This window comes from Orbicella franksi, chromosome 1 (assembly GCF_964199315.1).
Source record: "Orbicella franksi chromosome 1, jaOrbFran1.1, whole genome shotgun sequence".
In the NCBI taxonomy this organism is placed as follows: Eukaryota; Metazoa; Cnidaria; class Anthozoa; order Scleractinia; family Merulinidae; genus Orbicella; species Orbicella franksi.
This window is the reverse complement of record NC_138145.1, coordinates 20,125,925-20,151,321: the sequence shown is the minus strand read 5'-3', so window position 1 is coordinate 20,151,321 and position 25,397 is coordinate 20,125,925. Positions and strand designations below refer to the sequence as shown.

General features: G+C 39.5%; 3 protein-coding genes and 2 pseudogenes across 3 annotated transcripts; 4 read left to right on the top strand and 1 right to left on the bottom strand.

Annotated features, from left to right (window-relative positions):
* Positions 1-973: 973 nt before the first annotated feature.
* Positions 974-7,922, bottom strand: LOC145496014 (uncharacterized). The gene is made up of 2 exons (XM_081475624.1): positions 6,910-7,922; positions 974-1,059 (listed from the first exon to the last, which is right to left on the bottom strand). The coding sequence occupies exons 1-2, from the start codon at positions 7,608-7,610 to the stop codon at positions 1,041-1,043; spliced, it is 720 nt and encodes a 239-aa protein (XP_081331750.1). The 5' UTR covers positions 7,611-7,922; the 3' UTR covers positions 974-1,040.
* A 1,307-nt stretch (positions 7,923-9,229) lies between these two features.
* Positions 9,230-12,366, top strand: LOC145495995 (protein usf-like). The gene is made up of 2 exons (XM_081475602.1): positions 9,230-9,622; positions 11,853-12,366. The coding sequence occupies exons 1-2, from the start codon at positions 9,310-9,312 to the stop codon at positions 12,227-12,229; spliced, it is 690 nt and encodes a 229-aa protein (XP_081331728.1). The 5' UTR covers positions 9,230-9,309; the 3' UTR covers positions 12,230-12,366.
* A 95-nt stretch (positions 12,367-12,461) lies between these two features.
* On the top strand, positions 12,462-18,248 carry LOC145495985 (uncharacterized). Its single transcript, XM_081475591.1, has 2 exons — positions 12,462-13,528; positions 17,888-18,248. Exons 1-2 carry the CDS (start codon positions 12,890-12,892, stop codon positions 18,026-18,028), a joined length of 780 nt encoding a protein of 259 aa, XP_081331717.1. The 5' UTR covers positions 12,462-12,889; the 3' UTR covers positions 18,029-18,248.
* On the top strand, positions 14,148-16,152 carry LOC145498604 (uncharacterized; annotated as a pseudogene).
* LOC145496004 (uncharacterized) lies at positions 16,480-17,168 on the top strand (annotated as a pseudogene).
* Positions 18,249-25,397: the final 7,149 nt, after the last annotated feature.

The following is a 25,397-nucleotide window of genomic DNA, read 5'->3' as shown; positions in this document are numbered from 1 at the left end:
TATCAAGTCCATAAAAGGGCTACCATATTTTCACCTTTGATCTAAATGAAGGTGTGGGACAAACAAAAAAGGGGGGAAGAAATGGCAATTTTTGCGTGGTATATATTTTGTTACTAAAGTGATCAGTGACGTTTGACTTTAGCTTTCAAACAAAATGTTCGGCCATTGTTTCATGATGATCGAGACAAGTGCGTTAAGAATAAGACATTTATTAACACCTCGCATCGAAATTGATATCGTATCTTGTTCAGGACACAGGAGTCTATCTTCGAAAGGGACCTTTAACGAGAACCCAGGAAAGGAGAGTTCATCTACGTACTCGCTCTTCCCATCGCTCCAACTTGAACGGTGTGGCCTTTAGTACGGATGACAAAAATAATGATTAAATGAACCTTGTTTCAGTTTGTTACATTTCTATGTTTTCCTTTTTACATTTTCTAGAAGAAAATCTTTCAGGCAAGTGGCAATTATACAGCAATATGATACAGTATAGTGCAATATGTACTGCAGTACAATACAGTATATACACTACAGTACAGTACAATATAGCAATATAACACAATCTATTTCAATACATGTTATGATACATTAATATAAAAGTCCACTGATATCCATTGTGACGAACACAAGGGTATAAGCTCTTGTCATACAACTGGGTATGGACTTAGTGATTGCACTTTGGTCTGGTGTCTTCCCGTTGATCTTTCCGGTTTGGTTGTACCTGCCAGAGGCGACGCCTCCACCGGCTAAGCTCTCAGGATCATAGAAACACACAAGCCCCTCCACCACGGCAAGGCGGCAGTCCAAGAGAGGGGGTAGAAACTAGGCTGAACAGCCTAGTTGTATTAACGTTAACGAAACTTAATGGGTCCTTAATAAATCAGAATCACATGAATCTTAATGAACCTGTCGCATAGTGTAGTGCCAATTTCTGAACTAGATATCAACTCCATTTCCAAGCAATTCGATGTTTTCTCTCAAAGATTCTTCGATGGATGACAACAAAGCACCATTACTTGTAACTTCTTGCTTTTTCCTGATCAATTTTTCAAAAGCTTTCTATCAAACAAAAAACAAATGAGATGGACGTTAAAATGTTAATGGTTTTCAACACGGTTCCTTGTAAAAATCTAATGATTGAAGAAAAATCCACATGCATATGGAAATATTATTATTCCTGATAACGGAATTTTTAATTTGCTAAATAAATTCACATGGAAAACAAATTTTCAATCCAAAGAACAGAACAAACCAGAACCAGATCGCTCAATATACTTGAATAATGGAAGAAACTGCGAATATTTTGATAACACGAATTCGAAGATAAAAACAAGCCTTATTTGTTACTGAGGTTGGCCATGATTTTGCATGGCCAAAAACACGGTTACGAATTAAAGAAAAAAAACTTGGACGTTGAAACTAACGATCCATGTTCATGATGTATGTGGTTCTTTCCCCATCCATAATGAATTGTTCCACTGAGGAACCACCATATATCGTAACCCCGAGTATAGCTCTTGACTGCAGACAATATTCCCGAATATTTTAGCTACCATCGGGAGTTTTTATTTGTTAAGTCCGCAAGTGGATCGAATTGTGGTATCAGACACGACTTTGGGCTAGATGCAGAAAGGGTTTACAATTTCATTGTGAGTAAACCAGATACACCTCCGTGTTAACAGTGAACAAACGAAAAAGATATTAAAAGAAATTGTCTGTAATGCGCATTGTTGTATAACTTGAAGCATGCCGTTATGGGGTCACCATCTGTTTCGTAAACATACATCCGTTGCTGAAAGGAAATTCTTTGTCTGTTTTCCATCACGTATCTCTCAACTGACCAAGCTCCTTTCACAATGTTTCTTTTTACCATATTACGTCCTTGAACGACACATGCAGGGCTCTACTGACTCGGGACTGCTGAGAAGTATCGGCAGAACGCTTCTAAATTTGCATATATAACTGTCCGGTTTTTTATGAGTTCGCTCTTCTGCTTATTCAAGCATGTTTCTAAACAAGAAACTTTTTTACTTCTCATGGGTTGAACTACTGGGATTTATGCCTCGCTTTCTCAATTCTTTTCAATTCATATTTGCGAGCGGCAACTTAATACTATAAAAGGAAGCTGGCAAGTCGATTTAATGAATGACAGAAAAAATGATTTCAAACAAGGCAGTATTATGATGGAGTGTCTTAAATACTGCCGTTATAAGCTTACAATAATAAAATGCGCTCAAAAGACAAGTCCAGTTAAAAGTTTAACGTTAGAGCTTCTACAAACCCAGCATTTTAAACCAAGTATCTTTTTGAGTAATTAGAAGTAACTGTATCCGGTATTTGCCTCATAACTATACGTTTTCGAGGAGTGTTGACATTGATGCAAATTGTTGCATTAGTCGCATTACTGCGATGTTTTAACAGAGACAATAATAGAGCACCTTATGGCATTTGATGAGGTGAATTACTTACTTTTTAGGGGTTACACAATGGGGCTAAAATTGATTGCTCAAATAAGAAAATCAACTACGTGAGCAAGTGCACAAATTAACCCATTGACTTCTAGAGCTTTTTGTCAAAAATATCTTGTTTTGGGACACTTTTAGGCAATTTCAGTCTGGATATGAGCAGAAGCAGCTCCAATCTACTCAAAAATGCATTTCCAACATAAAAGCATGCCTTTCTTTCATCTAACACCACGTTTTAGGACATTTTTGCTCGGGCATGGGCACAAATCAAAATTTTGAGTTTGCGACATGCGCTTTTAGGCGTTTCACTATTATTATTATTATTTTTTTTTTTTTTTTTCACCTTTCCTTTTTCTCCCCTTCTTATCTTTTTGCTGCAGTTGTTCAGACCTTCTACTGGGCTTACTTCCAGTGTAAGATTTGCTGAGAAAGCATCGTTGAGACGGGAAATTCTTTGCACAAAGTAATTAAGTGTGGTTGAGAGTTGAGTTCACTCAAATTTTCAAAGACTTCCATGCATATTTCATGCTAAATTGACCCAATCACTCTGATCTGGCTATCAATAGAAAGATCTTTTCCTCCTGCAGAACTTGAGTATAAGTGATGCCAGTCTTGGTGAAAGGTGATGACCTCAGAAGTGGAACAAAGGCCAACGTTCGTCACAGCCGGTTATGGCCAGCACAGACGTCAATGGGTTAATGGAAGAAATGTCATCAAGCCAATGCAGAAAAAAGTATAGAGCTGAGTGTCCATATTAAGGAGGTGTCTGTTTGACATAAAAAGGTTTGGCCATGTTTGTTCCATTGTAAAGCATACAAGGAAATGACGACAGAAATGTAGGAGAAATTTGATGTACGTTTCATGATAGAGGCGTCCATATTTAGTCAACAGGGATTCAGTATGTTCCAAGTACGCAGCTTTCTTGAGGCCATATATTATATTATTTACGAGTGTTAGCTGTGCTCTCATTTTTAGTGATAATTTTTTACTCTGCAATAGAAATGTATCTCTTTATTTTTTCTCCAGCTTCTCAGCGGTCCGGAATAAATCTGTTCTTTAATACATCTTTCTTTGTCTAGAATCCGGGTTACTCGCTCGTTGCGATGACAAATTGTTAGCAGATGGTGCGCAAGCCGATTCAATGACAAAGTTACATAGATAAACCCATTTGTAATTAAAATCAATTTACTACATGAAAAAAAAAAACATGTTATTTACCGGTTTAGGGTTGGTCTGTATAGTGAAAAACTAAGACCTCAGTGACATATTTTCACTATATGGACCTTCCAGCCGGCAAATAACATACAGATGATATAGAAGATAACATATAGAAGGTGATCGCTGCATTCAAACTAAATGAGAAACTCAATAGGTCCCGGTACTTGTTTCCAAAAAAAAAAATAATAATAATTTGTCTCTCTCACAAGCTAAACCGTTTAGAAAAAAAAAACAACCATTTTGTTTATGTGCACATGCAAAGAAATTGTGCACGATATTCTGTGCAGTAAGGATCCGCAATGCAATACAGAGAAATCACCTGTAAAAGACACATCTGCAGGAGAGGCTTCAGGATCTGGAGGAAACTGAGAACCAAAATTTGTTCAATACAAAACATATACCCTGTAATGTCAGCATGAGAAATAGAGAAAACACAACTGGAGATTGAAACTGCTCTAAAATGTGCTTTAATTGATCAACTTTATCATATGATCTCTAGGGCCTGGTGTGTGTGTGTTTTTTGTTTTTTCTTTGAAAAACCACAAGGAAAAAGGTCCTGTATGAGGGCCATATGTGTCAAAGTGATAGGGCCAGAAAAACATGTATGGCCCTGAAACAATTTTTTTGTTGCAAAATTTTGTTTTCAGAAAACACTTCAGTTGCCATCTTACTCTGAAAGCACAGAAAGAAACTACATGTATGTCTAGACACTTCTCACAAAAGAAGAAATCACAACTTTATCAAAAGTCAACAACAAGTCAGTCTTCAGTCTATTCCTTCCTGTGGCCTCCAGCTCATATCCAGCTCTTAACATCTCAGCTTAGAAGCAGCAGCACCATGTTAAAAAAGGTTAGAAAAAAATATGTGCATGCAATTTCTTTACGGTCATTCTCTATTTCTTTAGCATTACTCTAGATATTATTCCTTAGGACCTTCAGGCCCATTGTTACTGCCTGTCCTTACTGTGCACATTATTAATTTTGCAACGTCACACCAAGTCACAACAAGCACGTGCACTTCAGTTTGTAAACAATTCATGGTTCCAGGGAGCTTACAAAGCATCTCTGCTATCAATAGGAGACCTATTTTTAAAATAGATAGAGATGCTTTGTAAGCTCCCTGAAGGGACTACCCTGAAATTTTTACCTTTGGATTTTTACTTTCAACTAAAGGTGTCTCTCTACTTATTAACTGGGTGGAAGGGCCAGACTGGAAATATTTGGCTCAAGGTCAGGACTTATGGACCAAGCAAAACAAGGTCTGTGGGTCCTGACCTTGAGCAAAATATTTTTCCATCCAGCCGACCTCACCCATTCGATAGGAATGTGACCATAGTTATTTTTTTTGAAGGCTTCCCAAGGGAGGTAACATGCTCCCTTGATCCCTAGGAAATTAATTGCCAAGCTTCCCTTTAGTAGTAGAGATACCCCTTGTTCTCTCAAATTCATCCCAAAAATACACTTTGTTCCCTTGAAATAAAACGATCATGTTCTCTTGTTGCCCAAAACCCCTGGGAGGCCCTCTTTTAAAAAAATCACCCTAATATTCAAACCTGGAAAAAGGTAAGAAGCAAACCACCTCATTCAGATTGTGGGACAATGAACTTTGCATAAGTTTGAATGTGAGACAGTCAGTCACTGTCTACTTTGTGACCTCAGGCAGCTAAAAAATGGTAAAATAAGCCACCTAGACTAGCAATTGCAGTAGCTTCATACAGCGCTGGGCACATGAGGACGATTTAATTGCCCACCTGGTTTGACCATCTAGAGGAAAGTTTTTCTTATGAAGAATTTCATTTCAAAAAGTTTTGCCTGCCTGTGAAGACCAATTACCCTCCTGCTGAAAACATTAATGAAACCATTGGCAATTGTTATCGAGCCACCTACATCAACACTTTGTGTTAACCCTGCATCTGGATGTTGTAAAACTGAAAGAAATTAGGTTGGCAATGTTTGCGACTGATTTGCACATATTAACAACAACATGGAGACCATGCTTTGCATTCAAGTCCTATTTAATCATGTTTTAAATTGTTACAAAAGACAGGCAGGAAAAACATGTATAGTATAGAAAACTTCAAGCACAGGAAGGCAATTAATTTATGACAAAAACACTATTTTCACTTCTTTTCTGGGACCAAAATAAACAAGCCATTTCAAAACACCTGCTTGCAGACTAATCATCATTCTTGTTTGACTGTCCAAATTAAAATAGTATGAATAGCATTTCAAAGGACAAACAGGGAATAGATAGTAAGAGAAACGCAGCAAAAAAATTGGTACATAAGTGAAACTACACTGCCTGGTGTCACAATTAAGATGAAGGTCAAGGGCGTTACCTATTTCACTTACATGTTAACGTTCCTTTTAGAATGTAACTGAAGAATTTAGTAAAATAATAATTGCAACTTTAGTACATGGAATTTTCAATTTACATTGCATTGTTAAGAACCTCCTGAGAAAATCCGTGGTGAAAACTACTCATGAAAAAAAAACTCCCTAAGAAAACTGATAATAAAATATTTACAACGGTTTCGAAGCAATTTTCTAGGAGCAGGTTTATATTTTAATAAAGAATACCACAAGGACACAAAATAATAGCACCTAACTAACTCTGTAGTAAGGAATTAGAAAAGTTTATTGTTGGTCTACAGCTTAACCAAACAACAATGCTTTTCTTGTTTTCATAAGGCATACCAAAGGTGTTAGAATTATTTTTTTTAAATGGGTTTCAGTTCCCTTGCTTTTGTAAATCGTTAAAAATTTTACCAGCTGTTTAACAATTTTCCTTGGTTTTAAGAAAGGACTGATCGCCCGAAAAATTCAGGTTTTATTGTGATTAATCATTAAGCAGTTTAACTCTGGACAAAACCCAAACTGCAACTGTAGACTCTTTACATGAAAGCATAAATTTTTATTTTACCAAAGTCTGGCAGCAATTATTAGAATAATTAACACGTCTTTTGTTTACACCTGTCTAAACCGTCAAAAAAATTAGTTCGTTCAATGTCAGAAAGATCGCGATTTAGATCTCAATATAAGACCTTAAACTTACTACTTAGAAAATGACCGTGTTTCTCAAGGGATTTGTTTACGTAAAATATCTTTGTGTTGACGAAAAATACACAAACACAATTTCCGGATATAATATCGTCATCAACATCTTTTGACCTTGAACGAAAGAAAAACGTTCAAATTTTCTGTAGATTGCCTACGATCTGACTTACCTGTCATTTTCAAACGACTCAGGATCTCGTCCAGTTTCCAGTCGCCTAATCTGTGCTAATTCTTGTTTTAAATTCCCGTTTTGAGCTTTCAACTGCTCGCACATATCTCTCAACTCTTGTAGTTCGGGTTCTCCCCATTGCCCCTCCATAACGTGGTCTTGCAGTGCATCTACGTCCTCCTGAAAGTATTGCACTTTCGAAGACAAAGCTGCCCTTAATCTTGCTCCTCTCCCGTCTGGACTCGATGGATTTAACCCGGCGTAAGAACTAGTAGTTGTACTTCGTTGGTTGCCATTTTGTGGAGCGGCGTCAGCACCTCGAGGAACCTCTCCGCTAGGAAAACCACCCTCGCTCAAAACAGCCTGGCTACTTCTTGGAAATCTAAATACACCAGGCTCTTTATGAACTGTTGCGTTTACAGATGAGCTCTGTTGTGGTGGTGGTAAGTCACTGTACAAGTTAAGTTTGGCTCCTATTCGCAGTTGATCTATAGTATTTTCGGCCTGAGCATACTTCTTGAGCAGCTCGTCGTAATCGTCTTGAAGCCGTTGGTAAACTTCGTCTGTCTCTTTGCGAAACGACTTTTCCTTCCGTAACTTTTCCTGTAAATCGACTCCCGAAGAAATCTCTGACGAGCTTTCCGATAAGGTCCTTTGTTTTCTTGACGCGCTAGTTGTCGGTTGGTTTCCAAATTCAGCCATGTTCCAAACATGCTACGAGCGTGATCAACGATTTTCCTTGTTATTTCGCGGCGGATTTCTCATTCCTATACGGGAGTACATCCCTTACACACGTCCCTGTACACTTCAATGCCTGTTTAAATGGACTGTTTGGAGAAATCTTGGACAATTGTTGAGCATCATTCGGTCTTCGATTTACTACTGCGGCCATTCCTTTTGTCATCCATCACTTTCCCTCCATGGAAACGAGGCGACGCGTGTATGTACTCAACCGGCAAAACACAAAAGCGTTTCAGCTCATGCTCGTTTCTCATTGGCTGATTCAAGGGCCGATTAAATTAGCTTGTTTATCTTACTCAATGAAAGATAACAGACAAGGAAACAATGAACTGTCGAGTAACCCACGAAAATCAAGACGTAAAAAACATTATGACGTCGTCTCACTTTTGTGTCAAGTGTTCCTTATTGAGACCTCTCAGCAGGAGTTCATATTCATGTTCAAGAATAAGATTGTAGTATTTCCAAAAAAAAACAATTAGGTACGTTTTCATACCCACAATCTTTGAAAAAGGAAATGCTTTATTTCAAATACTGGTTTTAACTTCAATTTTCCGTGACAAAATAAAATCTGATAACTAAGGTTTTCGATAAACAATTAAGAATAAAAAGCAGCGATATTAAAGAATGACGTTTCGACGGCTCCATGCCATCATTCTCAAATTCAAATAAGATACGTTATGTGAGTTCATTATATAGTGAATGTACGTGTGAAGGTCTCAGTGCATATGATTAAGAGATAAAAATAATCGATGAATAAAAATAGAAATACCAAGCGTGGTGCGCTTGAACTGTCAAATAAAAAGTTTTGCTTTAATGGAGTCAGATTAAGTGTTAAGTGTTGGTTTTTTGTTTTTAATGAAGAGCATTTCATAAATTAAACAATCCAGTTTCCGACGGCATTTCTTGAGGATTGTGAATTGGTCACGGAGATCTTTGTTCCTCAGACTGTGTACGTCCCGCAGGTGTTTACCAATGACAGAATGCTTATGCTCATTAATGCGCTGAAATAGGCGTCGGCATGTATAGCCCACATAATCTGCGTCGCACAGATCACATTTGTATTCATAAACAACGCATTGTTCGTTAACAAGAGGTGGTTTGGGTTCCGTCACTTTGATTTCTTCAGCAACTTTCTTGCTCTTAAACACTGGGCGCAAGTCACTGTTAATTTTCTTCGCAAGATCGGAGAGCTGAGTCGTACTAAGTCGGCTGATCGCTGATCTTTAAAGGGAAGAATAATCCGAACGGGCTTATTAACTTGAATATTAAGTGTCTGTTCTCGGTCTTGCGACTCAATGAATCTGGTGATTGTACAGTTAATGAGTCTCTCAGGGTACTTAAGCTTGAGAAAGATCTCTTTCAGGTTGATTTAGTATCTCTCGAATCCTTCATTTACTCATATTTCCATTTGTCACCTAAGGGATCAATTTACATAATTGTGCTGGAAACGTTATTTGAGAGACTGTCGAAACCGAATAACATCTGAGGTTTTGAAAAATGTCTATAATGATTGTAAGGAGAACAAATATATGATTTGGAGAATATTTGGAAAATGAGGGAGGAGTGGACGCTAGAGCCCAAGCCACAAGCGCCTTTCTCACTCGCTGTAGGTTTCTTTTTCAGTCGTGTAGATATTTGATAGCTACAATTTAGCTTCGTCATGAGTACGAAGGAGAAAGTTCGCTTTCCTTCTGAGAATAAACAAGGAGCCTGTCCGGGAGTGTTCACTGGAGACCCAAGTAAATCAACCCTGGGTCTTGTTGTGGTGCAGGAATGGTGGGGAATGAACGATATCATTGTACAGGAGGCTGCAGACATTTCCGAGAGAGGCAACTTGGTAACTCTGGTGCCTGATCTGTACCGCGGAAAGGTAGCAACAGATCATGAAACAGCGGGGCATTACATGTCTGATTTGGACTGGCCAGGGGCGGTGCAAGACATAGCTGGTGCGGCGAAATATTTGAAGGAAAAAGGTTGGTCCAATATTTGGGGTGGACTGGGAAGAGGGGTTACTCCCTTATCAACGGTGTATCCATGGCTTGGGCCTTTGGCATAATTAGCACTTATTGACTGCTCCCGAGGGGAACAGTGAATTTTGTTTCCCGAGAATCTCAATGTTTCCTGAGGTGAAGGCAAGGGAAACATTGAGATTCGAGGGAAACAAATTCACTGTTCCCCAAGGGATCAGTCATTAAGTGATTTGTTATATAGTAAAACAAATGGGTCAAACAGGTGGAAAACAAATAATCACTTTATTGGCAAATTTTGCGGGTAAGAGTGAACTGTTTCCCGTTTGATGTCATAGTTTTTGCAATGTTGCCCGCCCATGGCATTTGGTGGGAACAGTTTCATTGTTAGATGTCATGTGACCATGAACTAGCCAATGAATGGGCACACTGTAGCAACAAAAACGCCAGCTATATAACAATGGTAGATATCTATATTATGACTGTTATGAAAGGAGATTAATAGATAGAACTGTGCATGATACATCATCCCACAAAGGTTTTTCCTACATTGAAAACTGAGTCAGTTTAGTTTTTCATAGTCTAAAACAGGGCACAGATTTAAAGGGTTTTACAAAGTTTATGTACTTAAAAGGAAAAGGCATTTAATGGCCAATTTGAAAAGGCTTTTCACCAGTAGCATAGCAATATAAACCCAATCAAAAGTGTTTATTCAAACATGAGAGAAAAGCAACTGGTGCAAGTACAAGAGTTCAACTTACTTGTCAAAGCATCAAGGATCAAAACATTTTGGATTTGTGTTAATTATAGTATTTATACACACTCTTATCGTATCATATTGACTGCCAATTATAAAAGTTGGAACCTTATTTTAAGAGGGTTAAACTTCCTGCCTCACTTCCTAAATTTTCAACCAAATATCAGAGTTGTCTAAACTAACCAGTCATCGTCAGTTCCACTTCTCCATATGGAGAGTGGGGTCAGAAATTTTACTTATCCAAGACACTCTGTCAGTCACCACCAGCCCTACCTCTACCCAAGAACAACAACCCATCACGATTTGCTCTTAAATCTCTGCTATCCTATGCCATGTTTCTCTGGGTCTTCCTCTCTTGTATTTTCCTTCCAGTACCCACGTAAGTGCAACTCATGGGAGGGAACTGTTATCTATTCACAGCATGTGTCCAATCCATGTCCACCTCCTTCTCCTTACTTTTCCACTGATAGTTTCCATTTTAACTCTCTTGTGCACCTCTTCATTTGACTCTCACATAGGCCAACAGAGCCCGTGAAAATTTGCCAGTAACTATTTACCCACCTAGGTGGAGAGAAGTTCTGTGAGACTAGTGCCTAATACTTAAGAGCACAACTTGCCATCTTCAGCCAGGGCTCTACCTGTATGGCTAAATTTCAAGTCCAGCAAAATAACCCTAAAGCCACCATGCCTCCTACAAATAATATAATAAATGTTGTTGTTTTTAAAATTGTAGTTAAGACACTGGACTCTAGATGAAGAAGTCCTGTTTTCATCTTTAGAGATCCTTCTTTCATCATTTCTGAACATGATTTCCATGTGTTCTTGACTTGTATAGTGCACTACATGACTTCTTTAAATATACCAGCTTTTATCCTTACTTTTTATAAGGTACTAGTGGTGTTATTATAAGAGTATGACGCCCTATTGGGGCTGGCATTTGTCTTGCTTTTCAGTTAGATATTTCTGTGTGAAGAGTTTTGGTTTTACTTACTGCTACATAACTTCAATTTTGTGTAAGGCTAGCATAAACATAAATTTAAAATGTTTTGGTGACACCAACCACATGTACCATTTTAAACAGCTATAATTCTTTATTTACATACTAGAAAATAAAAAAAATCTACTGGTGTCTGTTTTGCACATTTGGACCTGTGAGGAAGCCCCCCTTCCACCATCTTAAGTTACAAACCCCTTTACTTTCTGCAAAAAAATTCAAATCCCTTTTCTTTTTCACACACAAAGATTGTATAATCTTAGAATTAAATTGTAACAGCCCAATCCCTAGTCTCCTTTGCATCTGTCGTCAGGGTCATCAGGCAATGCTTCTTGCCACTAGTAGGGAGAAGCATTGTGTGACGACCCTAACAACAGCTGCAAAGGGGACTACCCAATACTTCCCTTTTTGTGTTTATGGAACATTAAAAGTAACGTGTTGTCAGATAGCACTTTTCATGTCCATGTTTCTTGGTTTCCATTTAGGTTGCAAGAAGGTGGGCGTGACTGGCTTCTGTATGGGTGGAGCCTTGGCTCTGGCTTCTGCCGCCCTCATCCCTGAAGAGATTTCAGCTGCTGCTCCATTCTATGGCATCCCCAGTGCAGAGCTGTGTGATGTGGGAAAGATCAAAATACCTTTACAAGGTCATTTTGGGAGTAAGGATACCCTTGCTGGGTTCTCCTCACCTAAAGATGTTGAATCTTTAAAGCAGAAGCTTGATACTGGTGGAGTGAATTATGAAGTGTTCATGTATGATACGGGCCACGCTTTTACCAACCCCACCAATCCAAATTACACCAAGGAAATCTGTGATTTGGCTCTAGGAAGGATGATAGATTTCATGAAGAAACACTTAGCTTAAGCCTTAGGTTCTACTAACTCTGTGAACGTCTAGTAACTAAATTTGTCCAATTATTATGATCTTTAATGTATCACTAGCATGTTTTTACACCTTCTTTTAGAGAAAAGGGAGGTGTCAATAAATGGCATTATGCAGCAGGGCTGGCTTCAAGAAATAAATTTGCCGTAATTGTAATTGTCACTAAATGATTTGTCACAAAACTACAACCAGTAGAGGGGTATATTGCGTTACTTTGTAGGATTTTACAAATCATTAAGCTTCTTTTTCTTTTCTCAATTGCATTACAAGTTCTCGGTTTTATTTTGTGTGCCAACCATGGCCATGTGCCAACACCGAAGGGGAAATTCCTCAATTGCAAGTCTCTATAATTTTGTCCGTCTTTGTTATTGTATTCTCGAACGCTGACCTATCAAACTGCAAGAAAACAGCTAACGTTCTTTACACCTCAAATAACTTACTTTTTTAACTTCGTATGGTAAATATTTTTATAATTAATTTGATGATCGTTCATGCCTTCGCATAACTAATTGTGTTCCCATGATAACCAGACACGTCAATGACCTAATTTGGTGTTATTAAGAATTTGGCGGTATATAAAGGCTCCCTAGCCTTCGTTCAGCCCCTTGTGACCGCCAAACCATCACCAACTTACAGTTTCGAATGACTGATAGACTACGACAGATTTACAGAGCTGTTTTGATTCAGATTTCTCGCGATCTGGACAAAGAACAGTGTAAAGAACTTCAATTTCTCTGTACTGAGCTAGTTCCAAGACGAAATGAAGGAGTTCTGAGCCTTTTCCGTTCCTTAGAGGAAGCTGCGAAGATGTCTTGGGTCGACGTTACCTTCCTGGAGGAATGTATGCACGATATTGGGAGAGAAGATCTAGTTGTTAGACTGACTGCTTTTCAAAGAAAAAGAGACCTTTCCATTCTTCTCAATTTCTATGTAAAGAAGAGAAATGGATTGCATCCCTTTGACCAGTCATCGGCGTCGAACGCGGCCGAGTATCTCGTTCAACTCATGGAGGGCTTTCAAGGCAGACTAGATGTTAGAGGAATGCTCAGAAGCTCGGGCAAGAATCCGAAAGATCTCTGGCTACATTTTGTAAAGGAATGTAGTCCTCCGCAAAGTATGACGTGGGGTAAACTTTCTATGCTAGTCGCAATTGCCGGGGAAATAATTGCCGTATCTTCATCCTTCTCCGAAAAAATACCAGGAGAACAGGATGAAGCCATGAAGATGTGCATAGCATTGGCAGATGAACTTTGCCATCCCATGCTTCAGCTTGGAACCTGGGTATGTTTGACTCTTTACAACTAGCATCTACTCGTACACCGGTTGTTTTTGCCTGAAATGAGCACAGCCACATTGTACGTATTCTTTGGTTAACGGCAATTATCGCATATAATTAGGCAGCTTCCAAGTTTCCGAAAGTGAAAGTGAAAAGACAAAGCGGATGCTGCATTGAATTTCTTATTACTTTTCTAAACATCAAGATTTTCGCTAAGTTTTCGATGTCAATGTCCCTCTCAAGTTTTAATCTCCAGCAAATTAAAGTGTTATGCTAGTACGGCAAGTCTCGTGAGCGACAGGCAGATTTTACACACGTGTTTTTCGCAAAATTCGACAGGGCCTTCAGATATGAATATTCGCAACAGGGAGATCCTTTCATGATCTCTAGGAATTTATTCAGCATTTAACTCCATTAGCCAATTTTAAGCATTTGTTCTCAGCGATCCAATTACTTTGACTTCTTCAATCCTTTATACGTTGAACGACGATAGCAGAAGGACATGACATTAATGGTAATCGCAGTATCATTCACGTTTTTGTATTTTTCGTATGCACAAAAAAACACCTCCATAGATCAATTTATCACCCCAAATTGAGTAAATATTTGAAGCTTCAAAAGAATATGTTCCAAATACTTGGGAATGTGGAACTCCAAACTTGCCAGCTTTTACAAAGAAAATGTATGGCAGGGGACAAGCGGTTGCACGCTTGCATACATTGCTTTGTAAAAATTGCCAAGTTTGGAATCCCATATTTCTTTGCGTTTGCAACAGATTCTTTTGAAAGTTCACATATTTACGAAATTCAACGCAATAAATCAAGCGGTGAGGCTTATTTTTTGTTTGAACAAAAATATATCAGAAAAGCATGACATTGTCGAAGTGGTCCATTTAGGTGGTCAGTTTTCTGTTATTGTTGTGTTGACATCTGTCTATTCCTGTTAAGGTTAGACTCCTCATTCTCATTATCAAGCAGGTTAGGGGGCCTTACTACCAATATATCTCATTTTTAACTAGTTTAGCTGCTGTGAAGGCTAGTGTAGTAACTGCCTTTTCTTTATAACTTCCTGTTCAACTGTTTATTTATTAATTTTTGTAAACTAGTTATTACCCATTGACTTTAGTTAGGTGTCACCAATTAGCTAATCTATAGCTAAATACACTGACACATTAATAAAGTTTTCATTCAATGATTCATTGGCATTAACAAACGATAAAGAAAATGTCATTTTGATACTGCTACTGTTACTGTTCCTGCCGCAGCTATTGCTACTTTCACTGCAACTGAACTGCAATGCTACTACCACTGAACTACCATGCTACTGCCGCTCCCCTGCCACTAAACTGCCATGTTACTGCCACTCCACTGCCACTGAACTGCCATGCTGCTGCCAATCTACTGCCACTAAACTGCCATGCTACTGCCACTTCACTGCCACTGCACTGCCATGCTGCTGCCAATCTACTGCCACTAAACTGCCATGCTACTGCCACTCCACTGCCACTGAACTGCCATGCCACTACCAATCCCCTGCCACTGAACTGCCATGCTTCTGCCAGTTCACTGCCACTGAACTGCCATGCTACCAATCCACTGCCACTGAACTGCCATACTACTGCCACTCCACTGCCACTGAACTGCCATGCTGCTGCCACTCCACTGCCACTGAACTGCCATGCTACTGCCAGTTCACTGCCACTGAACTGCCATGCTACCAATCCACTGCCACTGAACTGCCATACAACTGCCACTCCACTGCCACTGAACTGCCATGCTTCTGCCACTCCACTACCACTGAACTGCCATGCTACTGCCAGTGCACTGCCACTGAACTGCCATGCTACCAATCCACTGCCACTGAACTGCCATACAACTGCCACTCCACTGCCACTGAACTGCCATGCTTCTGCCACTCCACTACCACTGAACTGCCATGCTACTGCCAGTTCACTGCCACGGAACTGCCATGCTACCAATCCACTGCCACTGAACTGCCATGCTACTGCCAGTTCACTGCCACTGAACTGCCATACTACTGCCACTCCACTGCCACTGAACTGCCATGCTACTGCCAATTCACTGCCACTAAACTGCCATGCTGCTGCCACTCCACTGCCCTTGAACTGCCATGCTGCTGCCAATCCACTGCTACTGAACTGCCATGCTTCTGCCACTCCACTGCCACTGAACTGCCATGCTACTGCCAATCCACTGCCACTGAACTGCCATGCTACTGCCAATCCACTGCCTCTGAACTGCCATGCTACTGCCAATCCACCGCCACTGAACTGCCATGGTACTGCCACTTCACTGCCTCTGAACTGCCATGCTTCTGCCACTTCACTGCCTCTGAACTGCCATGCTACTGCCAATCCACTGCCACTGAACTGCCATGCTACTGCCACTTCACTGCCTCTGAACTGCCATGCTACTACCACTCCACTACCTCTGAACTGCTATGCCACTGCCACTTCACTCCCTCTAAAGTGCAATACTACTGCCACTTCACTCCCTCTGAACTGCCATACTACTGCCACTTCACTGCCTCTGAACTGCCATACTATTGCCACTCCAATGGCATTGAACTGCTATGCTACTGTCTCTCAACTGATTGAACAGCCAAGCTACTACCAATCCACTGCCATTGAACTGCCATGCCAGTACCACTCTAATGCCACTGAACTGCCATGCTACTGACACTCCACTGCCTCTAAACTGCCATGCTACTGCCCTCTAATGCCATTGAACTGCCATGCCACTGGCACTCCATGCCGCTGAACTGCCATGCCAGTGAGTTACCTTGTTACTGCCACTGAACTGCCATGTTACTGCTCCGCTAATGCCATTGAACTGCCATGCCACCGCTGCTCCCCTGCCTCTGAACTGCCATGTTACTGCCACTCCACTGCCTCTGAACTGCCATGCCACTACCACTCTAATGCCATTGAACTGCCATGCCACTGAGCTACCTTGTTACTGCCACTAAACTGCCATGCTACTGCTCTGCTAATGCCATTGAACTGCCATGCCACTGTTGCTCCACTGCCTCTCAACTGCCATGCTTCTGCCACTCTAATGCCATTGAACTGCCATGCCGTTGCCACTCCATGGCATTAAACTGCCATGCATGCTACTGCCACTCCATGAAATTGAACTGCCATGCTACCACTGCTCTACTGCCTCTGAACTGCCATCCTACTGCCTCTCTACTTTCTTTGAACTGTGATGCCACTGCTTCTCCACTGCCTCTGAACTGCCATGCTACTGCTACTCCATGGCTACTGAACTGCCATGTTACTGCCACTCCACTGCCATTGAACTACCATGCTACTACCACTCCACTACTACTGCCACTCTACCTCCACTGAACTGCCACGCTACTGCCACACCACTGCCATGCTACTTCCAATCTACGTCCCTGAACTGCCATGCTACTGCTTCTCCAATGCCTCTAAACTGCCATGCCACAGAAACTCTACTTCCACTGAACTGCCATGCTATGGCCACTGCACTACCATTAAACTGCCATACTACTGCCGCTCTACTTCCACTGAATGGCCATGTTACTACCACTCCACTGCTACTGAACTGCCATGCTGCTGCTAATTCCCACTTCCACTGGACTGCCATGTTACTGCCACTCTACTGCCACTCCACTGCCTCTGAACCCCGGGGGGGGGGGATTCCATATGGAATGGACAGGGATGCTTGTCATCTCGCTTGGGGGTGTAAATTTCGGATTTTGGTCTTGCTTAGGGTGTTCCAGGCAAAATGTCATTATTTTTAGCCGTCAAGGTCTCGTTAAGGATGCACGCAAAGAAATAACAAAACAGAAAGAATTTTGATTCTTTATATTTACTCAGTTCATATAAATCATTAAAAGTCACTGTACTTTTTATTTGTCTGTTTTATAAACTGGTCTCTTTTAGGGGTCTGCATAAGCTTCGGCCACACCCAGATTGGTCTCTTTTAGGGGTTAAAGTCAAAGTTTCCGATGAGCATCCCCATCCACTCCATATGGGAGTCTCCCCCACGGGCTCTGAACTGCCACGCAACTGCCACTTCATGGTCACTGAACTGTTTTGCTACTGCCACTCCACTTCCATTGAACAGCTGTTACTCCACTGCCTCCGACCTACCATACTACTTCCACTCCACGGCCACTGAACTGCCATGCTACTGCCCCTCCACAGCAACTGATTCCCGTGATGATGCTACTGCTATGCTACTTTACTGACTGATTAAGATAATGATAGATAATAGATTTACAGTTGCATTTTGTGATTGCTTGATTCATTGATTTATTTGTTCATTATTTCATGTTGTTATATGTTTAATAGAAAAATATTTTCCTATTTGCAGAACGACTTCTGTGCATATGTGAAGAAAAAACACAATCAGGTGTTTCGTGGACAAGACATTGGACGCAGCCCTAACTTGTCTTGGGAAAGACAAATAGCCAACACAGTCAAAGAGCTAGAGAAGGCCATCTTTTCCCAGTAGAGGTATTCTCTTGACTAGGGGCCTCTTAACCAAGCTTTTTTCAATTTAAATAAGGCAACAACTAGGTTCAGCAAAGGCCTAATATGTTTGCATCTCATATCAATTTAAAGAAGGCAACTACTAGGTTCAGTAAAGGCCTAATATGTTTGCATTTCGTATCAATTTAAATAAGGCAACTACTAGGTTCAGTAAAGGCCTATGTTTGCATTTCGTATCAATTTAAACAAGGCAACTACTAGGTTCATTAAAGGCCTATGTTTGCATTTCTTAGCAATACAAAGAAGGCAACTACTAGGTTCACTAAAGGCCTATGTTTGCATTTCTTATCAATTTAAACAAGGCAACCACTAGGTTCAGTAAAGGCCTATGTTTGCATTTCTTATCAATACAAAGAAGGCAACTACTAGGTTCAGTAAAGGCCTATGTTTGCATTTCTTATCAATACAAAGAAGGCAACTACTAGGTTCAGTAAAGGCCTATGTTTGCATTTCTTATCAATACAAAGAAGGCAACTACTAGGTTCAGTAAAGGCCTATGTTTACATTTCTTATATATCGATACAAAGAAGGCAACTACTAGGTTCAGTAAAGGCCTATGTTTGCATTTCTTATCAATACAAAGAAGGCAACTACTAGGTTCAGTAAAGGCCTATGTTTGCATTTCTTATCAATACAAAGAAAGCAACTACTAGGTTCAGTAAAGGCCTATGTTTGCATTTCTTATCAATACAAAGAAGACAACTACTAGGTTCAGTGAAGGCCTATGTTTGCATTTCTTATCAATTTAAAGCAAGGCAACTTCTAGGTTTAGTAAAGACCTAATATGTTTGCATTTGGTATCAATTTAAATGAGGCAACTACTGGGTACAGTAGAGACCTAATATTTTTGCATTTCGTATCAGTTTAAATAAGGCAACTACTAGGCTCAGTAAAGGCCTAATATGTTTGCATTTCTTATCAATACAAAGAAGGCAACTACTAGGTTCACTAAAGGCCTATGTTTGCATTTCTTATCAATTTAAACAAGGCAACCACTAGGTTCAGTAAAGGCCTATGTTTGCATTTCTTATCAATACAAAGAAGGCAACTACTAGGTTCAGTAAAGGCCTATGTTTGCATTTCTTATCAATACAAAGAAGGCAACTACTAGGTTCAGTAAAGGCCTATGTTTGCATTTCTTATCAATACAAAGAAGGCAACTACTAGGTTCAGTAAAGGCCTATGTTTACATTTCTTATATATCGATACAAAGAAGGCAACTACTAGGTTCAGTAAAGGCCTATGTTTGCATTTCTTATCAATACAAAGAAGGCAACTACTAGGTTCAGTAAAGGCCTATGTTTGCATTTCTTATCAATACAAAGAAGGCAACTACTAGGTTCAGTAAAGGCCTATGTTTGCATTTCTTATCAATACAAAGAAGACAACTACTAGGTTCAGTGAAGGCCTATGTTTGCATTTCTTATCAATTTAAAGCAAGGCAACTTCTAGGTTTAGTAAAGACCTAATATGTTTGCATTTGGTATCAATTTAAATGAGGCAACTACTGGGTACAGTAGAGACCTAATATTTTTGCATTTCGTATCAGTTTAAATAAGGCAACTACTAGGCTCAGTAAAGGCCTAATATGTTTGCATTTCTTAGCAATACAAAGAAGGCAACTACTAGGTTCACTAAAGGCCTATGTTTGCATTTCTTATCAATTTAAACAAGGTAACCACTGGGTTCAGTAAAGGCCTATGTTTGCATTTCTTATATATCGATACAAAGAAGGCAACTACTAGGTTCAGTAAAGGCCTATGTTTGCATTTCTTATCAATACAAAGAAGGCAACTACTAGGTTCAGTAAAGGCCTATGTTTGCATTTCTTATCAATACAAAGAAGGCAACTACTAGGTTCAGTAAAGGCCTATGTTTGCATTTCTTATCAATACAAAGAAGGCAACTACTAGGTTCAGTAAAGGCCTATGTTTGCATTTCTTATCAATACAAAGAAGGCAACTACTAGGTTCAGTAAAGGCCTATGTTTGCATTTCTTATCAATACAAAGAAGGCAACTACTAGGTTCAGTAAAGGCCTATGTTTGCATTTCTTATCAATACAAAGAAGACAACTACTAGGTTCAGTGAAGGCCTATGTTTGCATTTCTTATCAATTTAAAGCAAGGCAACTTCTAGGTTTAGTAAAGACCTAATATGTTTGCATTTGGTATCAATTTAAATGAGGCAACTACTGGGTACAGTAGAGACCTAATATTTTTGCATTTCGTATCAGTTTAAATAAGGCAACTACTAGGCTCAGTAAAGGCCTAATATGTTTGCATTTCTTATCAATTTAGATAAGGCAACTACTAGGTTTAGTAAAGACCTAATCTGTTTGCATTTCTTATCAAGTTAAATAAGGCAACTTCTAGGTTCAGTAAAGACCTAATATGTTTGCATTTCGTATCAAGTTAAATAAGGCAACTACTAGGTTCAGTACAGACCTAATGTGTTTGCATTTCGTATCAATTTAAAGAAGGCAACTTCTAGGTTCAGTTAAGGCCTAATATGTTTGCATTTCGTATCAATTTATATAAGGCAACTACTAGGTTCAGTAAAGGCCTAGAATGGTTGCATTTCTTATCAATTTAAATAAGACAACTACTAGGTTCAGTAAAGACCTAGAATGTTTGCATTTCTTATCAATTTAAATAAGACAGCTACTAGGTTTAGTAAAGACCTAATATGTTTGCATTTCTTATCAATTTAAATAAGGCAACTTCTAGGTTCAGTAAAGACCTAATATGATTGCATTTCGTATCAAGTTAAATAAGGCAACTACTAGGTTCAGTTAAGGCCTAATATGTTTGCATTTCGCATCAAGTTAAATAAGGCAACTACTAGGTTCAGTTAAGGCCTAATATGTTTGCATTTTGTATCAAGTTAAATAAGGCAACTTCTAGGTTCAGTAAAGGCCTAATATGTTTGCATTTCGTATCAATTTAAATAAGGCAACTACTAGGTTCAGTAAAGACCTAGAATGTTTGCATTTCGCATCAATTTAAATAAGACAATTACTAGGTTTAGCAAAGACCTAATATGTTTGCATTTCTTATCAATTTAAATAAGGCAACTTCTAGGTTCAGTAAAGACCTAATATGATTGCATTTCGTATCAAGTTAAATAAGGCAACTACCAGGTTCAGTTAAGGCCTAATATGTTTGCATTTCGTATCAAGTTAAATAAGGCAACTACTAGGTTCAGTTAAGGCCTAATATGTTTGCATTTCGTATCAATTTAAATAAGGCAAGCCCAAGAAACAAGAAAAATAATTAATAAGACAAAAAATGAAAAAAGAGCAAAAATGCAAGAAATAAGAACAAAAAATCAAGATTACAAGAAAGAATACCAAAAAAGAAAAGAAAATTTACAAAATTATCAAGAGCAACGCCAATAAACAAGAAACCAAGAATCAAGAAAAACAGGAAACAAAAACACAAGAAGAAACAAACAAAAGTGTGGCGGCACGAAAAAAAAAACACTCGTACAAGAAAAACAGAAAAAAAACCAGCAAAAGAAGAAAAACAAACAAACAAATAAGCAAACTCGTGTAGTTTAAAGTTCATTAAAGTTTGCTACCTTTCAGTTCCATGGTGTGAGTCTTTTATTGTCCCTTACCAATCGCGGTGGCCTCATGGTTAGTCCGCTCGTCTCCGGATCGAGCGGCCCGGGTTCGAGCCGTGGCCGGAGACATTATGTTGTGTTCTTGGGCAAGACATTCAAATCTCACAGTGCCTCTCTCCACCCATTTTTTTCTCGCGGTTTTCTTTCACGTCACGCACGACGGACTAAGCGATAGAGGGACTACTCGTAGTCCATGTATACACGTGCTTTGCGATGATGTAATTTGTTTTCGCCCGGCTAAAAAAATATATCACTCTAGTCTGCGGTGGGACTGCATTCCCTTTTTTGTCGAATGCAATCAGAGTGAAAAACCAGTTCAAAGAAAACTCCACAACGTCGAAAACAACGAAAGAAGCCACAAAAAAGAACAAGAATGACGTCGCGGCGGATGGACATGAAATATAGGGCACATGGGTTCGCCATGATGTCATTCATTTTCGCCCCTCCTGCGGGGCGCGCGGCCAAATCTGTGTCGCAAGATCGTACCAAGGTGAACCGTCCCATGAAACTTGACTCAAGTCTGCATCAAATTCGGATCAAATTTGGATCAAATGAAGACTTGGGAGTGTTCGTACGCGTACCCGTAATTTTTTTCCAAAATCCCGAAAACTCTCAAAACACTCACACTGCTACTGCTACGGAAGCTACCATCACCACTAACCCCACCACTGCCACTGCCATTGACACTACCACTGCCACGACCAATAAGACTTCCACTGCTACTGTCACTGACACTAACACCATCACTACAACCACCACTAACTCTCCCACTGCTACTGCTGTGGTTACTGCTTCTGAAGCTGACAACCACTAAGACCAACAATCCACTGCTTCTACCACTGCCTCCAACACTAGCACCACCACCACCACCACTGCTGCTGCCACTCCTACTTGCATTAACACCATCACTATCACCACCATTGACACTCCCAATGCTACTGCTATGGCTACTGTCTCTGCCACTGACACTAAACCACTATGACACACTCCCACTGTTTCTGCTACTGCTTCGGACACTACCACTATTAGGTCTAACTCCACCACTTCCACGACTACTGCCATTGCTACTTACAGTGCTACTACCACTACCACTACCACTACTACTACCACCACCATTAACACTCACAGTGATACTGCGATGGTTACCACCTCTGCCACCCTCTGCCAGTGATACGACTATTACCACCACCACAATAACTACCACTCTCACTGCTATTGCTAGTGACACTGCCACCGCTGCAGCTTCCACTAACACCTAATTTGGCAGCAGTTGCTGCATGGGTTTCATCATTTATACAGTGGTTGGTTACTAATTGCCTGGACAGTAGTCACATTGAGTGAGTGTTGCCCTTTTACAATTTTACTGACTGAAATTTATAAATAATAGATTTACCTTTGCATAGGTTGATTGTCTCATTCATTCGTTCGTCCGTCCGTTCATTCATTCATTCATTCATTTATTCATTTGTCCTTTCATTCATCCATCCATTCATTTAATCATTAATGTAATATTTCATGCTGTTATATATTTATGATAATGAAAAAAATCTTCGACTCCTCTAGGTACATGAAGAAGCAACACAATCTGGTGTTTCATGGACACAACACTGGACCCAGCCCTAACCTGTCACTCAAAACGCAAATAGTCAACGCGGTCAAAGAGTTAGAGAAGGCCATCTTTTTCCAGTAGATGTATTTCTACACTGGATAGAAGAGGGGCCTCTTGGCTGATCATTTTTTAATGGGCCTTTTTCTAAATTTCTGTCAGTGATAGAAAGTAACTGATAGAAATGAAAAGAGCACATTAAAAAAGGGAAAGCAAGAAGAGCAACAACCAAAAAACGTAAACGTAAAAGAAAAACCAGAAAACGAGAAAAAAGGGAAAAAAAAGGAAAACAAAAAAAGGAAAAAAAACAGAAAACAAGAAAAGCAAGAAAAAATCGAGAAAAATCAAACACGAAAAAAGCAAGAAAAATAAAAATGAAAAAAACAAGCAAACAATCAAAAGAAAACAAAGAAAAAAAACATTAGAAAAACCATAAACCGAAAAAAAAAACAGAAGCGAGAAAAAAATAAAGAGAGGCTTCTTCAGAGAGGTTGCAGTTCATTCGTTACTGAAGCAGTTGTGCGCTGAATGAATCTGAAGTATTATATGAAGTATTATATTATATGTACCTGCCACTGTCGGATCCAACAGGCCTTCTCGGGACTTTTTAGAAGAATTAAGGAAACATGGTCACTTATAATTTTTATTTGGCTTGTATGAAGAAACTTCTTCTCGAATTCTTGTCGTTAAAAAGAAATCGTTTATGAAATTCCCAACGCTGAAAGTTATCGATATGGTGAACCTTTAGAAGCATGTCATCATACACCATGCATGATAAATACTCAGAATTATAGCATTTGGTTACATTAAGTAGTTGTTTTTTCGCGTTATTGGAAATCTCTAGAGGTAAGGAAACGTTAAAACTAGCTTTTTAAGTTGGTAACTAACAGCAAAGACAAAACGTAAACGTAGCAGAAGAGTTCAAAAGAGGGGAAGATGGAATAAATTTTTATGAAGATCAACTCCGTCTTCGGCATGAGAGCAAGCCTTTCAACCAAGTGCTCTTACCAGCCTACTGACAGTTTCAATGGTTACAGCTGCTATGTAAGCCGAGATTCAAAATTAAATGTACAGTTTCTTTAGCAGGTTAATTATCAAGTCCATAAAAGGGCTACCATATTTTCACCTTTGATCTAAATGAAGGTGTGGGACAAACAAAAAAGGGGGGAAGAAATGGCAATTTTTGCGTGGTATATATTTTGTTACTAAAGTGATCAGTGACGTTTGACTTTAGCTTTCAAACAAAATGTTCGGCCATTGTTTCATGATGATCGAGACAAGTGCGTTAAGAATAAGACATTTATTAACACCTCGCATCGAAATTGATATCGTATCTTGTTCAGGACACAGGAGTCTATCTTCGAAAGGGACCTTTAACGAGAACCCAGGAAAGGAGAGTTCATCTACGTACTCGCTCTTCCCATCGCTCCAACTTGAACGGTGTGGCCTTTAGTACGGATGACAAAAATAATGATTAAATGAACCTTGTTTCAGTTTGTTACATTTCTATGTTTTCCTTTTTACATTTTCTAGAAGAAAATCTTTCAGGCAAGTGGCAATTATACAGCAATATGATACAGTATAGTGCAATATGTACTGCAGTACAATACAGTATATACACTACAGTACAGTACAATATAGCAATATAACACAATCTATTTCAATACATGTTATGATACATTAATATAAAAGTCCACTGATATCCATTGTGACGAACACAAGGGTATAAGCTCTTGTCATACAACTGGGTATGGACTTAGTGATTGCACTTTGGTCTGGTGTCTTCCCGTTGATCTTTCCGGTTTGGTTGTACCTGCCAGAGGCGACGCCTCCACCGGCTAAGCTCTCAGGATCATAGAAACACACAAGCCCCTCCACCACGGCAAGGCGGCAGTCCAAGAGAGGGGGTAGAAACTAGGCTGAACAGCCTAGTTGTATTAACGTTAACGAAACTTAATGGGTCCTTAATAAATCAGAATCACATGAATCTTAATGAACCTGTCGCATAGTGTAGTGCCAATTTCTGAACTAGATATCAATTCCATTTCCAAGCAATTCGATGTTTTCTCTCAAAGATTCTTCGATGGATGACAACAAAG

Excerpts from the sequence above, each read along its gene's own strand:
- LOC145496014 (XM_081475624.1), bottom strand. The coding sequence starts at position 7,610 with ATGGCTGAATTTGGAAACCAACCGACAACTAGCGCGTCAAGAAAACAA.
- LOC145495995 (XM_081475602.1), top strand. The coding sequence starts at position 9,310 with ATGAGTACGAAGGAGAAAGTTCGCTTTCCTTCTGAGAATAAACAAGGA. Across the intron at positions 9,623-11,852 it reads GAAATATTTGAAGGAAAAAG|GTTGCAAGAAGGTGGGCGTG; the intron begins GTTGGTCCAATA and ends GTTTCCATTTAG.
- LOC145495985 (XM_081475591.1), top strand. The coding sequence starts at position 12,890 with ATGACTGATAGACTACGACAGATTTACAGAGCTGTTTTGATTCAGATT. Across the intron at positions 13,529-17,887 it reads TGCTTCAGCTTGGAACCTGG|AACGACTTCTGTGCATATGT; the intron begins GTATGTTTGACT and ends TCCTATTTGCAG.